A 15,418-nucleotide genomic window follows, 5' to 3' on the forward strand; every position below is an offset into this window, starting at 1 on the left:
ATGATTGATCGTGTACTAAAAAACACAGAGCTTGTCAAATCTCTGCTTGGGGCTGAGAACAAATCAGGCTTTCCTTTCTGGAAAGTCAACTTTAAATGGGCAGTTTTCTCATCAAATAGACAGGTATTATATCTCCAAAAGTATTTAAAGACACAAATCACACAAAGGCCTGCCCTTTCAGGCTTCCTCCCGCCTGCAGTAGGCTGACATGGGCATTAGGATCGACAGATTGATTGTTTTTCAAAGGACAGAAAGAATACTTGCAGAAGTTTATTGAGAAACAGTTTGTTTGATTGCAGCTACAGCAGGTTCCTCAAAATTGGCAAAAATAACTTCAAAAGTTTTCATCCAGGAGTGGGATGTCTAAGAATTTTTCCCCTACCCCTCCACCAGCAGTTTTTGTTTGTATTTAGATACAGTTTAAGAGAATACATTAAAAAAAAATGCATCTCAACTTTAGAAATATTCTTAACATTTCTCTGCCATTTGGTCCATCAACTACTCAACTTACAGGCAGGGGAGATGCAGGGCATTGGTGCTAGTGATGCAAATGGGAGGAGGAAGATGCTTCCAGAAAGACCGAGCAGGCTGTTTCATCAAGGCATTCTCCAAGGAGAAACCATTGGAGTTTTGGGGACCAGCAGGTTGCATCCCAACCTCCGGTTCACACTAACAAGCAGCTGCACACATATCATTTCAGCCTCTTCAGCAGCTCCCTCAAGCTTCTCCACAAGAATCAAAACGCAGCAAGAAGACTGAGTCTGAAGTGTTAGACTGCAGCTACTCTGTCATGGGAGGGGGGAAAGGTCTTTAAGTCCATCATGTTTCTTTAGTGTCCCTTATCAGTAGGACAACATTTCGTGGTATTCAGTCACTTCAAACACCTCACATCTTTGCTTTGCTCTTTTCCTGCTTTATGGGGAGTTGGGAGGAATGCTGTCGATAAGCTACTGACATTTTTTGCGATGACTTGAGCGCGTTACTCCAGCAGAGAGGCAGCTCCATCAGCCACTGCCATACACTGACACCGACCTGCAGGCGTCTGCAGCACCCCAACAATCTGAGCGGCACAACTTGTCTTATCCTGCCACTGCCGTGGCTTGTCACAAGGCACGCAGCAATGCGTGGGCCACACTCGGTACACTCTGATTACTGCTAATAGTAAACTTGTTGCAGAGAAGGATACCAAACAAACAAACAAAACACACACAAAACCCCTCCGAAACCACCTTGCACAGCTTTTTGCAATAGGAGAGCAACTTGAAGATGAGTATTTGCTTTACTGTTCAGATGTACTTTTTATTATTTTTGAGACCAGCTTTGCAACTGGATCTCTGAACTGAGACAGGCGTACAGATAGCAGTGACTGGTGCACTTGAAATGTGCTGTCATCCTGGCAATTAAATCCAAGTTTTCTTCCTCCTACCTAATAAATACAGACACTACATTTCCCAAAAATTAAGCTCTACCTTGTCTTTAAAATCTGCTAAGTCATTCGCCAGGTTTCTTACCTTCCATCTCTTTAAGCATTCAGCACCCGGTTTGCACAACAACTGTCCTTCAAGCAAATGGCTTTGTAGAAAGCTTCTTTCATCCAATTGCTAGACCATCTAAAGATCAAATGACTGTTGCCTAATTACTTTGGGCAATTATCTCCAAAACATCCCCTTCTTTTGTGCAATGCTATCCATATTCTCCCTGACAAAAGTAAACACTAGTTCTGCTTTGCAGAATTACCATAAGAAAAAAAAAAAATCAGCCTGAGCAACCAGCTCAAAGATGAGCCTTCCCAAGTGACCAAAGGTGAAGGAGTGAAAAGAGGTCTCGGACTGACTCAGAAGCATCCCTAAAGATAGAGAGTATGAAGCAGGCCACCAACCATTGCAGATGCTCTTCTGAGCTTGGCTTTCAGCCTTTCAGTCCCTAAAGGGGACCTACAGGAGAGACGGGGAGGGACTCTTTATGAGGGAATGGAGCAATAGGACAAGGGGTAATGGTTTCAAACTAAAAGAGGGGAGATTTAGATTATATATTAGGAAGAAATTCTTTACTGTGAGGGTGGTGAGGCACTGGAACAGGTTGCCCAGAGAAGCTGTGGATGCCCCATCCCTGGAGGTGTTCCAAGACCAGGTTGGACGGGGCTTTGAGCAACCTGGTCTGGTGGGAGGTGCCCCTGCCCAGGGCAGGGGTTTGGAACTGGATGATCTTCAAGGTCCCTTCCAACCCGAACCATTCTGTGATTCTATGATCTCTGAAGTGATAACCCGCAGGTAGTCTGGGAACAGAGGACTGCAACAGCCGAGCTGCGAAACAACTGACAAAGACCAGGCTAGCAAGAGATAAGCAGATGTGAGGAGCAGCCAGGGTCACCGAAGAAAACCAGCAAAGCCCCAAGTACCAGGGTCACACAGGCTGCGATCTTCATTTCATAACTAGCGCAAACATAACGCAAGCAAGGGAGGTATGATGAGAAAGGCATTTGTTCATAGCTCTAAAAACGCACACATTTGTTCTAGTAAATAACACAAATGTGCCTAAAAACGTTATCCTCTAAGATAGTTGTAAAACAGCATTTTTTTTTAATATAAAATACAATTAAAGAATTTAAGAAGCTAACAGGGGAAAGAGAGGCCCAACTTGTAACCTGAAATGCAGCAGCTCTGATATCCCACCAAGCATCCCCTGTCTTGGACCTGACCACTTTGCAGCTGCAAAATTAGCAACCTCTGGCCTACTTTCAGGCATGTTAGAGTCCAACTGTATTTACGCTGACTGAGACAGGCAAAGGTTGTGACGATTTATTGACGCAAGAGCTATTTCATGCTCCATGCCAGAAATTAATCAGTGGAGGAGGAGGAATTCTCTTCAAGCACCCTGTTAGAAAGCGCTTTGGTGAAGTGCTAAAAACAACAAGCTGAGGTCTTGCGTGACAAACGTGATAAAAAAAAAAAATTAAAAGGAGAGCTTTTACACAGCAGCTCTTTTAGATAGACTTCGGAAGTCACAAGGAGCTACTGCCTGAACAGAACTAACGCGCTTACCTTTCCCCGTGCAAAAGAAAACAGAAGAGAAAACTAATTCAGAGAGTTCCCAAACCTTTCTCAACATAAACTGATGCTGTATTTCTTCATATCACTCTGTCTCAAACGCATCTGGGGGAGGCAGAGGTGACAATTAAGGTGTCCTGACCCGTCAAGCTCGTCGTTGGCTCTACCTGCTGCAATTCTGGATACAAAGGAGTAAACCAGAGGCAGAAGTCCTATCACCTATTTGAAAAAGCTACTCCAGAAAGCTACATTTTAAAGAAAAAAAAAAAAAAAACCACAAACCAAGAATCTTTAAGGCAGACTGAATGAACAGCATCACCCCTACCTGCCAAGAAGCCATCACGATAAAACTGTCAAAGAGTTACGAGCCTGCAAAACAGGCCTTCCACCTGCTGGAAAGAAAAAAAAAAAAAATAATCTAATGCCAATCAGATACTTGCTGCTAGTGGGGAACAGATGCCAAAGCCCTGCTTCTGAGTTTGTTAAGCTGCAAGGATTGCATGCCTTCTCCTGGCAAAGGTTGTGTGAGACCGGTGGTACCTTATTTAGAACAAACCAAGTACTTGGAAGTTTCAGAGATTTTTCTAAAGAGACAAACGTCAAAGATTCAATACTTGGATGGAATATCAGAGTTCGGTGTATGGGCTCTGGTATTTTTATCCTTCTGGGTTATTTTTTGACCACAGAAGAGAAAGAGTGTTAGCTTGGTCTAGTTCAGGCTTTTATGTCTTCCTATAAGAGCAGCTCAAACATTTTATGGAACAGGAGCACACTAGTGTGAAAAAAGTTTTAAACTAAGACATTTCTTTTTATAGCTAGCAAAAAACAAAGGTCAACAGTTAAAGGAGAGGGGGAAGTCTGTTTAACTAGAAAGTGTAAGTTTTTAATGCTGAAATAGAATAGCAAAAAAATCCTTCTCAATGGATTCTCTTAAAATCACCAGAAAAAACAGACCACACTTCTCTGCCTGAAGAATTGTTGATTGATCAAAAATACTGAAACCAACTTTACAGAAGCAGTAAGAAAAAAAACCTGCCCTCTGATCTCTCAACAAATAAACCAACCAACGGGGGCATTACCTATCTCCCAGCTGCACCCAGCTTGACTGGCTGTACATCTAAAGTGACCGCACGTACAAATAACTGCATTGATCTTGGTCTATTGATTAGAAGGTGAAACCTGACAGCAGAGTCATTACACAGGAGTTCATGGACAGCAACATCTATTAAAAAAAAAGTCAAAATACACAATACAATGCGTACACTGCCAAGACAGGCATCAAACCCCACACCCCCTCAACCCTAACGCCCACACTCCTTGCTATTACATCAAGTCTGATGGGGTTACACAACTACAGCAGTAGCTTTTTAGAACAAAATGCTTACCTGAAGCCAAAGCTAGCAGTTCAAAGCTCACAAACTAGACCTCACTCCTATTGCAATTTTCCCTGTAAAGCTATTTATGTTGTTTGGCAGCGTAACACCTACAAACAAAGTAAGTACATAGATTCTTGAATAGTGAAAGGGTCAGGATTGATTTAAAAAAAAAAAAATTTCTTTGAATTCATCTGTCATTTCTCCAACATCCTGATCCCATCCCTACCACAGAGCACAGCTGTAGCATGGTGACAGCTTCCAGTAGTTCCCTCCACTGCAAGCAGCTTTACCTTGCCCATCAGTAGGAGTCTCTCCTGGAGGAGAAGGTGTCACTGGCAAAATCCTATTTGCTCATGTTCAAGTCAACAAGTACCAATACACAAAGGAAGATGATTTATTTTTTTTTCAGCACTGGGATTATTCATCCCTTGGTACAACCAAAACAGTGTAAAACAAAAGTGATGGAACGGTTTTGTACAACTGATCTCCATCAGTATCCCAGCACCCAGGTCCAGTGCTTACAGTGAAGACCTCAGATGCCACCAACTCCACTCCTCAACACTCAGTGGAAGGAAGCAGACCCTCAAAAACATCGATTTCAGACGCGTGAGCTCTGAAACAGAGGGAGTCAATGCAACACTCCTCATGCAGCAAGGTCCAACTATGCAACTCCCTGCAAATGCCAAAGCTTAAGCAGCTTCCAAAAGCAACAGGATCGATAATGTAAAATTTACCACACCCAGCCCCCAAAAATCCCAAGTCATACGTGATTAGAGGTTGAGAGGATATATTAATGGCTGTTGCTACAATCTTACCTGTTCTCACCCTCTCTCCCAGGCATCCACAGCTAGATGTGGTCAGGCTCCCAGACCTGGTCTCCCCAGGGCTGACCTTGCACAGCCATCCTTGCAGAATGCACTCAAGACTTCACAACTCATGCCTTCAAAATAAATCTGATGTTGCTTCATCAAAGTTGAGCAGACCAGATACAAACACTGGGAAGATTAAGTCTAGTCTGTGGATTCCCTGGCAAAGCCTGCGCTGCTGGTGTTCAAAGGAGGATTAAAAATGCTTCACTGAACCTCCCACACAGGCACGGGCTTCTGGTAACACTCAGAAGAATTGGTGCCACCAGTGGTACCTTCAAGCTGAGCTTCTCCAGAGATACTGGCGGACAGGGAAAGGCCTTCACAATCAGGAAGACACATTGTTAGGAAAGTTAAATGACAATCAAAGAGAAGCAGTTTAGCAGTACCTTTGTAAACAGACTTAGCTGAAGAACTTGTGAATACAAGTGCATTAACCAGCAAACATTCCCAATTATGATCCTGATATGGACCCTCCCCTTGGGCTGACAGCAGCGTGGTGGGGAAATCAGTGAAGCGGTAACCCATGAAGCCAGGTGAAGGCAGAGCATGGCTGTGCTATAAGGTCCATAAGCTGCAACAGCAGCTTTCCAGGGTATTGCCGGATCTGTTGTAGTCCCAAAGGGCTTTTACATACTACTTATCTGTTTTTTAAGCCTTAAAAAAATTAAGCTTGAATCACGCTTGAAATTCAAGACAAATCCCTAAATCGTTACAGTCAGCACACACTTCTTTGTTTGAAAGAAGATATTAAGTAATCTTGATCTAGTTCAGTTTCAAGGAAATCACAAGAAGACAGGAGGATCTCAAAAAAGCCCATGAGTATTTTTCTGTATGTAATTCAGCTAATACTAGGTTTTGAAAAGCTAAAAATTTACTTCAGCACATCAGTCTCTCGAGCATCATTTAGCCAAACCCTGACAGTAGTTCCTGCAGGGAACACCAAGAGCCATTCCGCATTTCAAAGCGGACAAGGGCACTGCAGGTAAAGCATCTGATTTCCTCAGTAACTGATGAAACAACAGTATTTTGATTTCAGTTATAGAAACAAAGGGTTTAAAAGATTTGCTGATATACTAATTTTAGTTTTCTTAAAGGGAAGAATGATTTGTATGCCCCGTTTCTCATTAGTTATCACATGAAAGATGCTAAAGAAGATTCAACTTGCCTATTTTCTTCTTGCAAGGAAGTCACTGGAGCCGTGGCCCCTGCCCCAGCCAGCCTCTAACTCTCAGAAACCCCAATGGACAAGGGAAAGAACAGCAAGTACCACAGCTCAAGAAATTAAAAAAAAAAAATTAAAGAGAAGGGATAGGGATAGGAATAGAAAAGAGGACAGCAACACACTGCACAACTTGCCATTGAGTCTCCATTCGGCCAGACGATCACAAAGGCTCAAAAACCAAAGTGGATGCTGCAGTTTTACTCTGAAGCACACAGCAGAGGGTTAAACTCTGCTAATCCTACCTCAGTAACTGGGCAACACTACCAGTTAATTAGCTAAATCAATTATTTGAGATCTAATCCCACTGAGCATCTTTGAAGTTCCTAAGAGCAAAATCACAAAAACTAGAAAACAGCCATATAAAGTTACCCTAAAATCCATGCAGCGTTGTATTTCATAGGTGTCACCTATGAATAAGATCACTCTCATTTATTTGTAATAATGCTTTTCTGCCATCACAGTTTGGCTAAGAAGTATTCCATGCTTCACCCAGACTTTTGACCACTCCACTTGGTACCTCAAACCTTGCAGGTGTCAGTGCACTTCAAAGGCCTTTCTCGCTTAGCAGCCTAAACAGAAGAGAACAAAGGGTGAGGGGAAATTCATGGTACATTGCAACCTATGGAGGGAAAGGGACTTGCCAAGCCTTTACTGAAGGATGATAAAATTAACACATCCGCAATTTTTGCTTCTCCAGTAAGGCACCTGGTACTCCATGTTCAGCCACTCCTGGCTACTTGCTGACTGTAAAGTCAGTTTCTACAGATGTTAAGGGATAAAAAAAGAATATATACTAAAAACTACACTGAAAGAAGAAACGTCATTGCAGTTGTTTCTCCACTCTTCTCCCCAACTCAACAATATGAAAACTTCTTTTAAAAAAATTCCAAAAGCTTTTGACCAAAAACTCTCAAAAATAAGGCAACACTTTTTCTTTTGCGGTGAGGATAAGCAGTACCTGTAAAAGTACAGGTAGCCAAATAGCTAAATTCCTAGGCTTACAGGATAAAAAATGTCATGTATGGCTGACATCCATCTGAGAATAAATAGAATTTTGGACTCTGCTCCTGAATCACTTTCAGAATCAATGGGATGACTAAAGTGTTCCTTCAACATCAGCTCTGTCCTAATTGATCTGACCACATGAAAGGCACACAAACAAGCCTCATCAGTGTGAGAGCGTGGCACGAAGGCAACAAGTTGAGTAATTTAAAATAAATGCTGAGAATATACTCCTTGTTATAGTCCAGGTACAAGTTTTATTTGGGGAAGTATACATGAGATAAGGTACAGGTCAAACTGAGGTTGACCAAAAGTGAATAACAAAAATGCAGTAACCATACAGAAAAAAGTTTCTCTCCTTTCCAAGTGAGACACAAGGTCCCAAGGACTATCTCAAACGTTATCATCTGACTTTAAAAGTACTACCTTCTTTTATTTCCTTTTCCTACCCTGTACATCATTCAAAATAATTCAGAGTCCTCTGCCTCTCATCATAAGTACCTGCTTCTCATCTTTGCACTGCAGGATACATCATAGGCTAAAAAACTTACTTGCGAAAAAGGCTTTTAAAGAATTCCGAAGTGCAAGAACTGCATTTAAAGAAAAAGTAGAAATGAGAGGAATGTACTTAGCAGGGACACTGACCTAGAAGGAACTTCAACTTGAACCCCAAGTTGAAGCACAAAACAATTCTTCTCTTTTGAGGGTACAATAAAAATCTGTACAGAAAGTCTTAACTGTTTGATGCTCCAGAAAGCGAAAACTTCACAGGTTTCATGGTAGCAGCTTTAAACTTTCAAGGTCCTCAAAATGATACTGTTCTTAGAGAAAATCCAGGACAGGCTCAGCTTACACACAATATAAGAATCAGAATGCAGGTGGAGTAGGTATTCTGTCATAGGTTGGAGAAAGAAAAGTAAATGGAGACATGCCCAGTTCCCATCCGCAAGGGTTTTCAGTTCTTCTACCCAAAGCTTCTCACTACCAGATCTTGTCGCCAAGTTTACTTCTCAGCCAACCTCAAAGTCGCCCCAAACCTGGGGGACCAGACTGCTCAGGGCAACGGCTTCAAGTAGCTCTTGCTACTAAGTTCCTAGTCCACAAGCTCAACGCTGACCCTATTGCTGTGAAGGACAGGTGGCAGCATCCCTTCAAAGGAGATCCTGTCACCTCGCTGGGCCTGCCAAACAGTTGGAACTTTCCTCAAAAGTTTAGTTTCCCATGAAGCGCACACACATGGCAGTGTGGGAAGAGGACAGGTCTGGAGAAATCTTTGTATTTCCATCCAGACAAGAGACAGCATCAGAGATAGCGAGGTTCTCGCTATTACTCACTCCTAGTATTGTTTTACTTGTAAACAGGAGCCTGAATGCCCAGCCTAGAATAATCCAGCTATAATGATGAGGAGCACCAGACAGGTAGGGGGAAGCAGGGATACACCACGTCCAGATGCTCTTACAGATGACAACCACCAAGTATCAGTTGTGCCCCAGCCCTGCTAAAGGAGGACTGGAATTTACTCCTGTAGCGCTTATGTTTATTGAAAGAATGCTTTTGCCCCCAGATAATTTACAGAAACAAACTCATTACTGCCAGAAAGTAGGTCAGCGTCATTTAAAGCCAGTTTGAAATGCATCTCCACAGAAACATCTTAATCTTTAAAAAGAGAACACATAAAATATTTATTGGATGGTGCAAAATGTTTGAGAGAGTAACAGGGAGAGCTCTTATGTATACTGCATGAAATGGCTTTCCGTGCCTCATTGAGCCACAGAGTATGAAAGGAGAGTGGCTTCTTGCACTCAGCAGATAAAACACCATACGAAAGTACTTATCAGTCTAGCAAATCACAGCACATGACTTGCTAACTCATTTTCCTAGTGTTGTGCGATCATGAAGCTTTCTGCTTTCTCTGGTGTCTCCTCTCAGTCTTAATGATCCTGCTGCAGATTTTTCCATATCAGATAGGCAGCTCATTCTTAAAACTTCAATATTCCTAATTATCAAACATTCAGCATTTCAAAATGTAAATAAAATTTGCATCTCCGCAAGAGTAGCTCTGAAGAAAGAATATAGCATTTGCATTCAGACTGGCTAATTCCTGTAAGATAACATTTCATAAACAAAATGCTTCATTGAACATGGAGATTTTCAGCTTTTACAAAGGAAAGTGAACTTTAAACAAATACAAATCAGTTGAGTGATTAACTTTAAGTGTTTTGTTTTTTTTTAAACTAATCTTTATGTATAACTAGTATCAGCAGAACAATCTTTACTGATTAAAGAACCAAATGATAGTGAAACTCAAGCCACTGAAAATTAAGGGGGGAGGTAGAAGGTGACCGCAAGAAATCATTTAAGGTCAATAAGAGGGGAAAAGAAAAAAAAAGAAAAACAAGAAAACAAAAAACCCCAAACATACTCACAACTCAGCCAGCCTGGGTAAGATGAGCAGCATCAGCACCACGGGTTATGTAAGGTAAATTTAAATTGTGGGCAACTTAACAGGTTAAGAAATGAAACTAAACACACTTTCCCCTGCCCCCCCAAGCTTTGTCATAATCCCAAATGTTATCTTAATGAGCCTAATTTTCTTAATTGTACTTTGCAGCAACTTGATCTTTTATAGCACAATTTCAGCATTTTTTTCAGCTTTGTTCCAGCGCTGGAAGAAGCAGTGACTCCTCTGCCAAAAGTCAAGGGGCACGTGATGCCTCTGAGTTTTGTCTTGATTAGGTCTATGTGGTTCCTGCTCCCATCCCTGCAGAGGAAAGCATGTCCTCCTGCCACCCCACCCTCCAATTCCAGCCCCTTTCCCCTCCCACTTCATCCTGCCCAGCAGTTCCACTCAAAGCAATTCCCATTCCTGCCCAGGAATCCACAAAACCTACTGACACCTGCAGGGAGCTGGTCATTCCTCCAGAGCAATTGGTGCAATGGGCGCACAGTTCTTGTGGTAGAAGGGACACCAGCAGCCCACCTGATTCTCCTGTTCGTCAAGCAAGGAGGAGGAGATTTTGTGGAAAGTTCAGTTCATAAGCTGGTCTTAACCCAAGGCTCAAGTAGGAGACTGGGGAGTGCGCTTTTGGCCCAGAAAACAAAGCTCAAGATCTTTACCATACATCTAGGGCTCAAGACAGATTGATTTACCCATTGGAAGCTCTTCAGGATTAACTTTTCCCACCTGGGCATTCTTACTTCTCATTCTCTGAGAAAATTCACTCCAAAATACAACAAAAAAAAAGTGGCAGTGATGGGGAAGAATCCTGGGGGAGGCAGCAGAAGTCATACTTTTCTTAGACAACTTATTTTTCTCCATGACTTTTTGCCCTGTTCAATGCGAAGCCTTCAGTACCCAACATTTCTCACAAGAGAGCTTTGCAGAGTGAAAGGAAAAATAAAAGAAAAAAATAAACCCAAACAAACAAAACTTTCATTCATCTATGCTGCAACAGTTTTATGACCCTGTTCCTAAAACATCCTATTAGTGATAGGTTTGGAGAAGATTAGAGAAGAAAACTTGTATCCACTGAAGCAAGGTTTAATAGGCTCTTGAGTTAAGCCAGAGCCTTCCCTTAAACAATGCACGTCATTAGCAATAATTACCTGTACCCGCATAATCAAAATAGCTATCGTAACTGACATGAGAAGTCCAGATGTTATCTTTGGCAAGGTTTGGAAAATATTTCTACCGATTATTATAAAACTAACTCTAAAAGAGAAATAAGCAGTAATAATACCACAGTGAAAGCCAGGGGTAAAAAGCACCATGATACACTGCAGAATTTCAAACCAATGCTCGGAAATACAACTAAATTAAGAACCCAAAGCTGAGAAACGGCATAGGGACAATTTCTCGACAGCATTTCATGAGAACTAAGACTTTGTGGAAGTTAACACCGTTGGTAAATAGTTATATACAAAGCCCACCTGTAGAACACCATTCAGTAAAAAAAAAAAAAAAAAATACCACCACAAGATCATTTCTTCTGCTTTTTCAATTTTCTGAAAGTTTTTCAGCCTTTAAATGATCTCCAGTGCAATAGTTCATGATGGGCCTTGAGTTTCTATCACACTTCCTTCAAGGATTACTATCAATACATTTGAGCTATATTTCTAAATAATGCAACTGCAACATTTTCTTTATGTTTGAAAGGGCTAACTACCAGAGCAGACAAAACTTTCCCTTACTAGTAGTCTTATTTTCTACCAAACACTCATACAGTAGGCACAACTTCTGTTCTTACTGAGCCATCCCGTACCTCACTCTAAGACCTTATGTGACAAGGGCCAAGAAGGTTGCCTTCTTTCATTAGCCCTTCTTACAGGGCTCCCTGCTACACCATCAGCACAGAACTTGAGCAAAAGTAGTAGAACCAATAACAAGAGGCAAGACAAAAAAGACAAAAAAAAAAAAAAGAGTTAGTAGATGAATTAAAGGAAAAGACGACAAATCAGCAGCAAGCTTCCAATACCCCTGTGTCAACAAAACAGCCCAATTAAGACGGACATCCCCCTTTCCCAAATACCTGGAGAGCTGCTCATTAAGTAAAGCAATATCAAGTTAGGTCTGTTTGTTGGTTTCTGAATATAGGTATATATTTAACCAATCCCACCACAATGAGAAAAAAAAGCAGATGGCCATTGGCTCCGCAGTCTCACTCATATTTGAGGCAGGAAAGCATTCAAATAACAACTATTCATTTACTTGAAGAACAGATCCCTTGAAAAACATCACATTGCAAGAAACGTGCCACAGGTGAACACCTACATGCGCTCTACTCTGCGAATATACTTAGTTTCACAACTCTCCATAGTACCAGATGCAAGTTTCAAAAATCTAAGACTGCTACGTTTTGGAAGCAGAAGCCAGATTTTTTCTTTTTGATAATTTTAGAGGCTTATAAACTCATTTCAGTTCCTACGTAAGGGTCAGATTTTCAACACTGCTGCTTGTAAACTCCAGCATCCCTATTTACTGCAGCATTCCCTGCTCCTGGCCTCAGAAACGCAAATGGGCTGCTAGAAGTAGTTACGAAGCAAATATAAAACTCTTCCCCCACAAATATACAGTTCCTTAAATCTTAGGAGCTGTTCATTGGCTTTTAACTGCAGTCTTATTTGACTGTTAACCCAAAACTGATTAAACTGAAGTCACAAAAGTAATCTCTCGAAGGCATAGTTAACTAAGTACTTTCACATGCCTTGCCATTGTTGGATTACTTGCTTCCCAGCAGTCATTTTCTCTACTATAAACTGAAACAGTCAAAGCAGGTGTATCAGAGCACAATTAAAATTCCTATTCCAAAGCACAAGCTCACAAAGCTCTGCCTACCAGAAAGTTACCTGAAACTCACTGAATACAAATGCGCAAGACAACTTTATGCTAGAAAGCCTGTAACCATGTATCTACAGATCCTCTTGACAAACAGAAACATGCAATTTTGTAGCGATGAATCGTACCTCTTAAATTACAAGACACATTAGGGATAATCCCCCAGATAATATTGAGATGGATCAATTGACTCTTGTTCCAGCAAAACTATTCGTTCTTACTAAAAAGTACTTTAAAAGTCAAAGAGGTTTTTTGAATATCCATAAAGACACACCACCAGAACCATGACCACTTCTTAGAGGTACACTACTTCATCAGCAGGTACAATACTTATCAGCATAGATTTAACAAATTAAACATCTGGTTAACATCTCAGAAAATACCCTACAACTTTCAGGGATATGTAATGGAACAATTAGAAACCTAGAATGGCAATATTTCCTTGTAACAACAAGAAAATTTTCCATCTTCATGCAAAGTCTCAGTTTTAAACAATGCGAGTACAGAGAGAAGGACTGGATTATCGTTTCAACATAATAAAAAAGTCTGTTCATGCAACAAACACATGGCGTTTTGCTGTTGTTACTAGATTTAAAGTGGTTTTGCCCTTACCTGGATGGCTTTGGGAGCTCATTGCTAGTAACGTCTAGTCCTTTGGAGAAGGGATTCAAGATGGATCAGTTTCCACACAAGTAACAGCAGCTCTAAAGAGCTCCAATGCTTCACCAATACATAGAAATTGGAAGTGGGGATTAAATCATGGCCACCTTATAAAATCCAGGGCACAGTGACATGCTGAGTTGTGTAGGAAGTAATCCAATAGGGTGGCAGAATATCTTCTAATGGCTTTCAAAATGGGAACCTGTAATTAAAGAAAAAGATGGTTACATTAGAGAATTAGTATTTACAACCATTTAAATGACACATTATAGCATATTTATCCCCAGAAGATTAAACTAGGATACCGTTTTAGGCATTAAGGTTGCAGAGAGAGTAATTTTCAGAGTTATAGATGTAATTTTAATTAATAACCATAGAAGCGCAGACTAATATTTAACATCATTAAGAAAAAAACAATAAAAAAACCCCACTTTTCAACTACACATTCAAGTCTTAAAAATCCAAACTTGCATGCTAATTCTGATCCTCCAAAAGCGCCATATGAAGCCACTTCAGTCCAACAGCTTCCATATTTTAAAAGCCATATGTATGAGTGGTAACTGTACTTCACGCATCTGTTCCCCAAAGAAGTCTAAAGAAAAATTCCTCAGTGCCAAGAAGTGGTCTTGGAGCAGGAAGGGAAAAAACCCACACAATCAGTTCCACTCCCACTCTGCCCAAGCCTCCAACAGATTATTAAGAAGCAACTTCATACTGTCCCAGGGGGAAAAAAGAAAAAAAAAATCCACCGTTCCGAATTATTTTTAAGCTGTACATTAGAGGGAGGAAGAAGAGAGAAAAAAACCCCACTGAGTTAGGAACCTAGTGTGCCCCTGCCCCCCCCAAAATAAAAATATAATAGCAGTAGATACCCTAGCTTATAGAAACCCTCACCTCAGAGGCCCCCACAGATGGTGTCTCCAACGCAGCCAGGAATATTTACACCAAAAGAACCTGCTGCAAGGTGTCCTGAAGTTCAATTTTGGGGGCTTGGGGGGTTTCTACCAAGTGGCATCCAGTATTTCTTAAATAGCCATGTTTTACAGGCAGGGTATCTCAGGGAGATTGCTCTGTTTTAACACACACACAGAGACCTGCCGCTGATACGTGCTACCAGCTGACACTGCTGAAACAGATTAAACCCTTTATGCCAAGTATTTCACAACCATAGGTTATTTCCCTTCTTTGCACCAAAAAAAAAAAGAAAAGTCATCAGCATTCAGGCTCCCAACAGATAACCTCTCCCGGATGCTGAAGATGACGTGTTAACCCAGAGCTGGTACCCGGAGGAGATCCTCACTGCCCCAGCAAGGCATTTTTGCCCTCACTGCTTGGCTAGCAAGAACAGTTTATCCCCAGCACTCCCTACCCCACTGCAGACATGAAGTCAGCCTTGCTGGCAGAAGCCAACTAGTTAACCCATCCAAATTAATCCAGCTGACTCCGCTCAAAGCCAGAGCAGGGAGCACTCACCCCAAACTGCTCCACCAGCAGTTCTGAGGGTGTGGTGACCTCCAGCAAAGAGATGGCAATATTCCTTGGGCGGGGGATGATTATGATAGTTAACTACTACTGCCGCTTGCACAATGAGCATCTGTCCACAATTTATCTGTGCCATTACATTTCAAGTAGTCCCGTCTATTCTTGGAAGAGCTCTTATCATGCTCAGATATTCATGTTCCTTTCCAGTAAGGCAGCAAAAACAGGTCTAAGACTTAAATACCACCACTGTCACGTGGGACGGGCCCAGCTTTATAATGGTACTTCACTGGTTTGCAGAATAATGCCCGAGCAGACACTGCTGAACAAAGAGGCCTTCCTCGCTGCATTTCATTAAAAAACCTCTTTAACTGGCTGTTTCTCTCTACCCCAAGTGTCTTGGCATTACTAGTCTCCAAGTTCCTCTG

At 41.5% G+C, this 15,418-nt stretch overlaps 1 protein-coding gene across 11 annotated transcripts in view; it reads right to left on the minus strand.

Annotated features, from left to right (window-relative positions):
* The window catches only part of HDAC4 (histone deacetylase 4), a 415,745-nt gene that overhangs the window by 374,153 nt on the left and 26,174 nt on the right, over window positions 1–15,418 (minus strand). For 10 of the 11 annotated variants that reach the window (XM_054209794.1, XM_054209784.1, XM_054209785.1 and 7 more), the window contains one exon: window positions 13,464–13,713. In XM_054209794.1, the coding sequence (XP_054065769.1) occupies window positions 13,464–13,485 (22 nt within the window). In that variant the 5' untranslated portion in view covers window positions 13,486–13,713. Of the gene's footprint in view, window positions 1–3,372; window positions 3,440–13,463; window positions 13,714–15,418 lie in introns of all 11 variants that reach the window. The other variant, XM_054209795.1, reaches the window with a different exon arrangement.

This window comes from Rissa tridactyla, chromosome 7 (genome assembly GCF_028500815.1).
Source record: "Rissa tridactyla isolate bRisTri1 chromosome 7, bRisTri1.patW.cur.20221130, whole genome shotgun sequence".
Taxonomy (NCBI): Eukaryota; Metazoa; Chordata; class Aves; order Charadriiformes; family Laridae; genus Rissa; species Rissa tridactyla.